The sequence below is a fragment of the Populus alba genome, chromosome 1 (genome assembly GCF_005239225.2).
Source record: "Populus alba chromosome 1, ASM523922v2, whole genome shotgun sequence".
Classification (NCBI taxonomy): Eukaryota; Viridiplantae; Streptophyta; class Magnoliopsida; order Malpighiales; family Salicaceae; genus Populus; species Populus alba.
The window spans coordinates 3,103,493-3,114,488 of NC_133284.1; the positions used below are offsets into that span (position 1 = coordinate 3,103,493).

Here is a 10,996-nt window from a genome sequence, read left to right on the forward strand (position 1 = left end):
CCATCAGCTTGTCAACTAGATCACATCCAATCACTCCACAACCCAAGATTGCAACCCATGAAAAGCCAAATCTAGCCTGAAGTTTTTGTGACATCTTCAATTCATAACAACTTCTTATCCCTAGAAGTGATAATGCCTGGATTAACTAATGTAGCAAGCTTCTAGAAACGAAAGGTTCTCAATATGTAGGTGATGATTTGACATCACTATATAAGAATCTAATCAAGATAAAACTATATAAATAACCTGATAAATGTTTTTTATGGACTATTTGAATAGGTTTAGACTCAAGAAAAGGTTTGATCATATCAAACCAGGTTAACATTTTAAAACTACAGTAACAGGAGACACAATCATTGGATCACGTTTAAATTTTTCTATATGATTCAAGAAGTACCTTCGATAGTGAAATTATGTTGCTTATCGGATTGTTAGATCTTTTACAGTCAAATTCTAGGTGTAAATGCTCATGTTTAGGCCAATTTTGTTATTTTTATTTGATTTTTTGTTTTTGGATTCTATGTTTTAATTTGGATTTTTGTTTAATTTTCTTCGTGCTTTTGAATTCCTAATTGTTTCCAAGTAAATGTAGGGTTCTCTAGTGTATTTAAAGATCTTCTAAACTTATTGAGAAGACAACCACCATATTTTCGAGGGAGTAAAACTATGAATTGATAGTTCATATATTCAATTCTCTTTGCTCATTAAATCTTTTGTATTTTTCAGTAATTTTGTATTGTTGTTATCCTATTTAACTTCCCGTCTGCATCATTAATATTATTTGATGACAACTTTTTTAAAAAAACTATTGGTAGAAGGTTTAGAGGGACAATTCTTTAGACTATATAAAGTGCTAGGATTATGATGTTTTCATCAATCGAGTAATTAACTACCCTTCCATATCCCTCATTCTTAACATTCAACACAAGTCCTATCACTATTTTGTGTTTAATCTAGGATATTAAGACTCTATATTATATTAAGGAATTATTTCAATTCAAATAATCAAATTATTGGATGAGTTCTCAATAAATATTTTAAATTACTATGCTCTGCTTCTCTTTTTATTACTCTTTTACTAGTTTCTTTATTTCATTTTCTTTAATTCAAGAATGGATGATAATAGCAATAAAGGGGGTTATTCTGATCAAGCTCTTCTCCAGTAATGGCTACTATGTTGAAGCTGCTAGTTGTTCGAGCAAGCTCGCGAAGCCTGGTTAAGTTTGCTTGCTTCGTGTTTCTTGTCGCTCTTTAGGCTCCATTATGGCTTTCTTGAATCAATTCTTTTTCAGTATACTTTTAGGAACATTAATTTCCTGCATTGAATTTAATCCAAGATTTCAATCTTGGGACATAAGTGCTCTAAGAATAATCTTTCTTTATTCAGAATTCAACTAGCCGATGCATTTCTTTTTAAAATAAGCTCCTGTGCTCTATAAATGTGCTCTTATCATCCCTGTCGAATTTACCAGTTCCGGAGGATGATCCCATGACTCTTCTACCGAAGGTAGATGATTTCTTTTCAAAAATATATTCAAAACTAAGGGTCGAAAACGAGTTCTGAAAATAGATACAAAGCAGACGATCGAGGTACGTACATGTCCATTTTAATTACAAGATGGAAACTAAATCATGCGAGCGAGGTGATCAATTTTTGATGTGAAATTGGTGATACAGACAAGAAATAACAAGAGTCTCTGGATGTGAAGAAATCTGATCAAAGCAAAGCCTTGAAACAAACCTCTGCAATCCTTCTTCTATATATTGAAATTGCACTCCTTTCTCTCAACGTTGATGCTAGAGCTGCATGCTTCATAATCTAGCTGAGCATCGACTGCTGGAAATGGAGATATCTGCTTTCTTTCTCTCTTCGTTTCTCTTTCAAGAAAATTTGTACTAGTTTCTTCATTTCATATTCTGTGCTTCAAGCATGGATGGAAATAACAATGTAAGAGGTTATTCTGATCGAGATCTCACCCGTCGCGTGGAGCTAGGATCACTATTCTTCACTCAAGGCAACTATGCTGATGCTGCTAGTTGCTTCAGGGATGCTCGTGATACTCAGCTAGGATTTCTCTTTCTAACCACACAATTACTAATATGCCTATCGTGATAATTCCCAATACAAGAGTCAAAATAGAGACAAGCATTCATATAATTCCATAAATCTCGTTTAAGGATTTCAATATGGAAAAAGAATTAATAACTTGTCCTGTTGTTGTATCAATTATCATTTCAACGATCAACTTCCCCCATAATAATATCTATGCTACCTAATATTGTCATAATATCAGCCAATTTCATTCTTTTAATTAATTGAGGAAGAATTTATAAATTGATAAAATCTGGCGGGCGAATTTTCCATCTCGAAGAAAAACTACTTTGATCCCCTATTAGAAAAATTCCCAACTCTCCCTTTGATGCTTCAACTCGAACATAAAGTTCTTGTTTCGGCAATTCAAAGGCGGGAGAAGGGTTTTTACTAATAAATCAATATTCAAAATCATTCCATTCTCGATTCCTTTCTCTATCAAAAGTTCGAGTTTCTAAATTTTCATAAGGCCCCCTGGAATCCCTTCCAGAGCCTGTTAAATAATTTTTACAGATTCCGTCATTTCACCAATTCGGACTAAATAACAAGCTAGGATCACTATTCTTCACTCAAGTTAAGGTTTCTTTTCTTTGTGCTTCTCGTTACTCTTTAGGTTTCTTTATGAGTTCTTTTATATTTAACACTTCTTTATTCAGCATTCAAATTCATGGTGAATCTTCTTTAGAATGCGCCATTACCAGCTATAGCCATGGCCTTTCCTTGCGGTGTCAAGTTCCAGTTCCGGTAAATGATCCAATGGCTTTTGTACCAAAGGAAGTTGATTACCATGAAGGTTCAGTACTTCCATTTCCTAGTAAAGCTTTCGGGACATATAGAGGTTAGTACTAGCCCTGGTAAATATCATTTAACAATGTATTAAAACACACGCATAAGTGCGCTGGCTTGCTTTAGTAATCCGTTTTTCTGGTTCTTAAATTGATCCAAGTTCATGATCTCTTATTATAGACTCTGGACATCAAGTTTTAGTACTGCTCTCTCTGGTTATAGCACCCACAAATTTTTGAAGTTTCTATCAGATTTTCATTAGAGAGGTGGATGCAGAAAAAGCGCTGTGTGTATATAATTAATGAATTCTGAAGTATGAGCTGAATGTAATTTGACAGAAAAGGATGAAGAGTCCTTGCATGTTCCAAAACTATCATAGAATTTTGTTAGAAAGTGCATGATGTCTCATCAACTTACATTTTGTGGCTATTGAAGTTCAGTTAGGTAGATTTTTCCATTAAAAGAATCAGCATAACTCCTCTGGTTATGTCAAATTTGTCTGGAAAAAGTAACTCCTTAGGTTTATGTTCTTGTTCATGATCAAAGGGGTAATGGAGGAGAATTACGTAAGAATTCTAGAGGTTGCAAAGGGAGAACTAAATCTTGCATGGTCGCTTATGGAATATCGAATAGACAACTACTTACTGAAAGGAAACGTACTGTCTGCCCTGGGGGAGGTTGCATTCAGAAGAGGTTTGCCTTTGCTTTCACATAATCTTCTTTTCTTTTTACCCCTGATTTAATCAATATGCTAAAGGAATATATTGATTAAATCACACTTCCCGCTCTACATTTTGAAGGGGAGTCAAACCCTCAGCGTTACTATTTCGAAGCATCGTCCATTTTCGATACTTGGCTTGGAGAATACAGTAAGCGAGGAGCGGATATGTATCCATTTCCGGTTTGGTGTATAATCTCATTGACAATTACCTTGTGTGTTACCGTTTCCATCTATCTCAAATGTCCCGCCTGCGTTCTAATTGATCACATCCTTGCATCAGAATCTAGATATGTGGAACTATTAATCTGCCTGGAAGGTAGTGACGAGAGTAAAGCGCTTGCACATGGTTGTAAGGCTTATTTAATATATGATGCTCTACACAAGAAGCTATTATCTGAAATAGATTCGGTGAGCAAATCAGAGAAGAGGATCAAGTTCTGTAACACGAACGGATCCCTTTATTCAGCTAAAGAAAGATGCAGCCAACCTGATGCATGATATCATAACGGAGCTGGCAATCAAGGCAAGTTCTTATGAGAGACACATTCTCTATTTGTATTGGTTACATGACAAGTCAGCTGAATCCTTTGTCTTTTCATTTTGGAAGATTCAACAGAAAGGCTCATTCCTCTCACTAGTCCGGGAAATAACACAAATCTTGAACTCTGAGGAACATATTGATGACTAAAAACTGACCCGCCAATTGATTCTCTGAAACTTGCTTTGTGTGGTTAGATGTGGGTATGGTTTCATAGAATCCCACTGTGAGCAAAGGCATTTCAGCCATGGGATTTCAACTGGTTATGACAATATCGATACAATGCAGACGAGGTACATGGCCATGCTACAAGATGCAAAGCGGAAACTAAATCAGGCGAGGTGATCAATTTTGGATGTGAAATTGGTGATACAAACAAGAAAGGACAAGAGTCCCTGGATGTGAAAATTTCGATCAAAGCAAAGCCTTGGCACAAACCTCTGGAATCCTTCTTCTATCGAAATTGCACTCCTTTCTCTCAACGTTGAAGCTAGAGCTGCTTTATAATCTAGTTGAGCATCGACTGCTAGAAATGGAAGCATAGCCATGATAATCAATGTTATAAGAGAAATCATCATCGCATCCAAAACGTTATAAGAAGGAAAAATTATCATCGCCATCCTCTTATTTGGTTTTCATTTCGCTTTGCAACTAGTTTTTCAAAAACTACACTTTGCATACTATACTGCTCATTCCCTCAATTTTAACCTTACCTTCTCTTCTCTCTCACGCTCTCTCCGTCACATTTTCTATCAAACACAAATCCAAAAAGAAAAAATCAAACACAAATCCATCATTTTATACAAAATCAAACAAAAATTCTTCTTCTCTGTCACATTTTCTTCTCGTGTTTTGGTTTTGGAATTGATTTCTGATTTGAAACTCAACAATAAAAAGGAGGTTTCAATTCTTTTCTTGAATCAAGATTTTAAGATTTATTGGTTGTGCTTTTTGTTATTGTTAAATCCTTAGAATATAATTTTTGTTTTCTTGATCTAAATATAATTAACAAATCTGTTGCTTAAAATTGAAAATGGGAATCCCAAAGGTATAACAGCCCTAAACAATTCGATTTTTCTTGTTCAATCAATAAATTTCAGACTTCCAAACATGTTTTGGAGGGTAAAAATTGCTCTGTTGGATTCTGTACAGTGAAGGATATCTGAGCTCATTGCCGCTCTTAATTAATTTATTTGTCCAGCTATAACCAATGAATAGCTAGCTTGATGTTCAGTCCTCATGGATTGTTATGAATTATTTGTTTTCCGGTGAAATATCCTGGGGAGGATGGAGAGAAGACTCCAGCTGCAGAGGCTGTGGCATGCAGTTTGCAATCCTTGGGATCTTTTGGCTAGTGTTTTTTTTTTTTTTTTTTTTTTTTTTCTGAATATAGTGCGTGATCTTTTGACCTTTGATCCTGACGTCTTTTCTTCTTGTCCTCTCATTTTTCATTGACCAAACCCAATGTTCTTGTAAATACAACTTTTTTGTTGTTTTTAGATTTTATAAGTTATTTAGTCATTATTTGAAATATTTCGTCAGCCTTATAAATAAATAGATTTTAATTTTACCAATATAAAATATAACCTGCTATAATTTAAAAAAAAAATTTGCAAAGTGAAATAAAGATAGTCATAGTCATTTATAACGAAAGTATTCATGACCTTTGCATGGTGGCTTGATACCTTAGTTCTTGTGAAATTAGATATGCAACAGTCATTGAAATCTACAAATATACTCTCACGTAGAAAATTTTTGAGGATCAGAGCATGCATAAATTTAGAAACATAAATTGGGTACTTTCGCCGCGTATTTATTCACATAATTCACCAAGAATTTCTTCTTGCTGATTGTTAGCAACCACCCAATTCTCCTGTCCTCCTCAATCAGCTTCTTGGAAGCCAAAACATCATACTTAGGGCAAAGCCTTTTAGCAGTTGAATACATAAGAAACTTGGGATTGGTAATTATGGTCTTCTAAAGCATACCAATCCAAGTGGAAATTGCTTAAAAGCTCCCACAATCTCCTCTCCACTAATTTAAACCAACAAGTCTAGCATTTATAAAGACAAGGGATTTGGGTGAACGCCCGGATCCTTAACACCAATGACCGAGTAAAATTCATGCAGTAATAACCATGAAAAACGCTTGATAGCTGCGAAAATTCTCAATAAAGGAGAGAATCTTACCATCATTTCTCTAAAATACCGGATTCTGATACGATAAGGTAGAGGCAGAAGCTAGCCCACAAAGCCATTCGCACTCGCGATGAAGAACAAACAAGATTGGGTTGAAATCCATGTGGGCTTCCCTTACAATCTGCTCTATCAATTTGTTTGCCTTAAAATCTAATTTGGATCTTCTCTGAAACTGAAAGAGTAGATTGTAAGGGAAGTCCACTTGGATTTCATGAGCTGATGAGGAGCCATCAGCAGATGATGGTGATGAAAATGTAGAAGCAGCCAGCTGCGGACGACGACGACGACGACGACGAGGTTTATCGCAAACAAAATAAGTGGAGGAAACTAGAAATAAGATTTTGAGGTAGCCGTCTTACGAAGGGAACCTCAATTGGGCCAGACTTAAAAATAAGAGGGCTAAGATGGGCTGAGCTTAAGACTCCTTTTCAAAAAAAAAAAAAAAATGTTGAAATGTGTTTGTTTCAAATATTGATAATTACTCGAGAAGTATTAAAAATTTCCTTCCAAACTAAAGGCTATATTTTATATTTGTTTTTTTTATTTTAAATTTTGGTTTTTTCCTTCAAGAAATATGATAATTATTTGAAATTAAAAGAGAAAAGGAGAGTATATTCTTTAACATTTAGTTAAATAATCAAAATAAAAAAAATGTTTTTTCCTTTATGTTTTGAAATAATATAAATTTATGTCAAATCATTTTAGAAACATATTTATTTTTGTATTATTATTTTTGTTTTTATAACTAAATATATTTTTGTTTTTTTTTTTTTATGATGCTATTTAAACACAATCTAATAATCTATGATCATAGTGTTTAGATGATGCTAGTGCTTTTTAAAGAATAAAAAACAAATTCAAGATTTAATTAAATTTAATTAACTTAGTTAATTAAATAATATGATTAAAAAATAAATAATAAAAAAATTGAACTAGACAAAAAAAAAAAAAACATGACATGGTGAATCCATTTATAATATCCACCCAAAAGCACTTTAAAAGTTGGAATAAAATGTTTAATTTTTTTTTATTTATCAATTGAATTTTTGGACTTTTATTTATTTATTTTAGTGCTATGATAAATAGTTTTTTTTCATCATTGATTTCTATAAAAATATATCGTTTATGTTTGATTTCAATAATTAATATTTATTAAATACGATAAAAGAAGGCACATAGAAATTTTAAAACTAATCAAAAGTTCAAGAATTAAGAAAGGGTTCTAGATAATTAATATACTAATTAACTAATTAATTAGGCACTTCTCATGCATCGTGCTTCGACAAATCATTGGACAACGGGTCCCTCTCAATTCAAAAGGTTAGATAAAAGTAGTTTTCAAAACATATAATTAATAAAGAAAGTTCAAATTAGTATAAAAATATCATTAATGAAGCTTTACAATTAATGCCAATTGATTAATTACTTGATTATGTTGGGGCTTTGCTCATGAGACATCATCTTTTTCTTTTTTGCATGAAATGATATTATTCTTATTTTAATAAGATTAATAGAATAATTATTTTTTATTCGGTTTAGTTTTTATAAAAAAAAAATCAAAATGATTAAAAAAAACAATTAAAATCCAGTTTAAATCAATTGGTTTGGTTCGGTTTGGTTTTTTTTTAGAACAAAAACCAGTTTAAATTGGTTTCGCTTGGTTTTTTTTTTCTCGGTTATTTTCGATTTAGCTCAGTTTTTTCCAGCTTTGGCCTGGTTTTTTTGGTTTGACCTCGATTTTTTCAATTTAGCTTGGTTTTGGCTCAATTTGTTTCTGGTTTGGCCCGGTTTTTTTTCCAGTTTCAGGCTTATAAAATTGAAATCAAACTGAACCGATAAGTTTTTTTACAGTTCGGTTTTTTTAGTTATTATTTTTCTAATTTTCTCGGTTTAATCAGTTTTTTTAATTTTTTTTGCTCACTCAAAAATTAACATATAAAATAAAAATCAAATTCAATATCTTTCTATTAATAAACGATGAATTAATTATCACCATTACGACAACGACATTCGTATCTTAATTCAATTTTGACACGATTTCTGTTTTTTTCTAGCATCAAGAAAAAAATCACACGAGGCATGGTTCAATGTACCTTTAACACCAAAGTCTACCTTGATGCCAATACCACAACGCAATGGTTGATTTTGAATGGTAGCTATAAAAACTTTTAAGAATAAAGATAAAAAATAGTAGATATGTATTAGATTTGGGTTATTAAATTTTTTTTTTTAGTCGAATATCATTATTAATTTTAAATTTAATAAATTAAATTATATAATAATAAATAATTAAATTTTTTGATTTGAATAATTTAAATTTAACAAATATGATATAATATGATAAAAGAAATATATTAGAAAATAATATATATAAAATGTATCATGGGATCGATATCAAGTGTTATTAAACATAATCTAATTTTTTAATTCATGTTTGATTTTAAATAAAATCAAATAAAAATTGATGTGTGATAATTCATTTTATTTTTTTAAAAGAAATACAAAAAACCATGTTATTTTATAATCATAAAGTTTCAAATTTCCGCAGTCTAGAAATCGTTTTCAACACGTGTAATAAAAGAAAGGTTCAAATTATTATAAAATAACATTGATGAAGCTTTACCGTTAATCCCAAATGATTAGTGTCTTTGTTTAACTTTAACTTTTTGTGTTGCGGTCTAAAAATTATAATTAAATATTTAATAATATATCAAATTATATTTTTATATTATGAGGTTCATTAAAAAATAAAGTTTGAAATATTTTTTTATGAAATAATTTTTACATATTTTTTAACTGAGTTTCGTAAAACTCTATTTATTTTTATGTTTCAAAAGCATTTTTTTTAAAATTTAAATTTTTTTATATTTTAAATTATAATTTTTTATATTTTCAGATTATTTTGAATACGCTGATATCAAAAATAATTTTTAAAAAATAAAAAAAAAATTATTTATATATTTCCAAATAAAAGTAACCACACCCAAAAATATATATATATATATATATATATATATATATACACATGAACTTTAACCATAATTTTTTCCAAACATTAAATTTAACTAACCACACATAATTATAATTTCTAAAAATATATTTTTTTAAAACCACAGCCACGTCTACCTAATTGCTTGTTCACGCTGGAGCTCCGGTCACGAGACGTCGTCTATGGCTCATGATGTAACGTAAGAAGTTGACCACGTATTGGTCTTGTATATCCTTGTTTCCAAACAACCCTTTCATCTCCTTAGCCTTCTCTCTGTAGATCTTTCCCTCTTCCTTCACCATTACCAATCTCAACGACTCAGCTACCGAGTCTCTCGTGAACGATCCATCAAACTCATCTCGTGGTATTGGATAGCCTATTTTCTTCTCTTCGAAAACCCTTGAGTTTAACCCTTGTTCAGCCAAGAATGACAAGAGTATAAGAGCTCTCTCATGTTGAAGTGCTTCCACCAAAGAACTCAAACCAGAGTGAGTCAAGAACCCACCAACCGAGTCATGAGCTAAGATCTTGAGCTGAGGAACCCAGCTAGTGAACACCAAACCTCGCCCTCTGGTTCGATCCTCAAACCCTTCCGGTAGCTTAATCACTTCATTGTCAGTTAAGCCTCGACGAGTCCTCAGCGCCCAAAAGAATGGCAGCCCGGATAACTCTAGCCCTAGAGCTATCTCGGTGAGCTCAACTTGACTAGGTTTTGCTTCACTTCCAAAAGCTACATAAACCACCGATCCTTTTTCTTGCTTGTCTAGCCAATCTTTCATTGACTTCCACATGCCACTACCTTCATCTCGGACGGCATCATCCTCGGTAGGGGCAAGAAGACCGACTGGTATAACTGGTTTCCCTATAAGCTCTTGAAATAAGTGCAACCATTCAGGTTCAAACTCCATGCAGCTCCTTATAGCCACCATCTGGCAGCATCTGAGCACCTCTTGCAGGCGGTAACTATCTGAAACGTCGGATGCATCACCTGTTATGGAGTCAAAGATCCTCAAGATCTCGAATAATTTGAACCTAACCGTGGTAGGAAATGGAATCGACTTTGGAGGGACGGTAAAATGTTCAGGTTCTGTGCGATCCTCGATCGAAGATGCTGGTTTGATAAAACACACTGCGGCACCCAAAAATATACTGAAGAATGCGTTTGGAATGCCAAGACCGGTGGCTATCTCTGGAAGCCAGTAAGGTGCAAAATCATAAAGAAGATAATCGATATCATGAGAAGTTGCAAGAAACCTGGTCATGGGCTCTTTAAGACCATCGAAGGCTACTTTAAGGTATTGGACCTTGTTGTATGGGACATCGGTGGTGGCTTCATCGCCTTCGAGGAGATGGGCTGCATGAGGCAGTGGGAGTTTAACGAAATTTATCAGAGGGGATAAATATGGAGGGAGTTTTGGGAGGCGATCAATGTTTCGAGAAGTGGAGATGAATGTGATTTTGTGTCCTTTTTGAGCTATGAGTTTGGCTAGCTCCAAGTATGGGATCATGTGACCAAAGGCTAGCCATGGAAACATGGCAATATGAAGCTTAGAGTCGTCCGCCATTGATGTGAAATTCAGAGATTTGGAGTTGTTAATCTGCCGTAAAGGATTTGGATACTAATTTATTGGTTTTGATGGCTTCTTAGCTTCACCATTATTTATTTATTTTA

The 10,996-nt window shown here is 33.1% G+C and overlaps 1 protein-coding gene across 1 annotated transcript; it reads right to left on the bottom strand.

The window, feature by feature from the left end:
* Window positions 1-9,383: 9,383 nt before the first annotated feature.
* LOC118053909 (UDP-glycosyltransferase 91A1) lies at window positions 9,384-10,996 on the bottom strand. Its single transcript, XM_035065306.2, has one exon. The coding sequence runs from the start codon at window positions 10,887-10,889 to the stop codon at window positions 9,474-9,476; it is 1,416 nt and encodes a 471-aa protein (XP_034921197.1). The 5' UTR covers window positions 10,890-10,996; the 3' UTR covers window positions 9,384-9,473.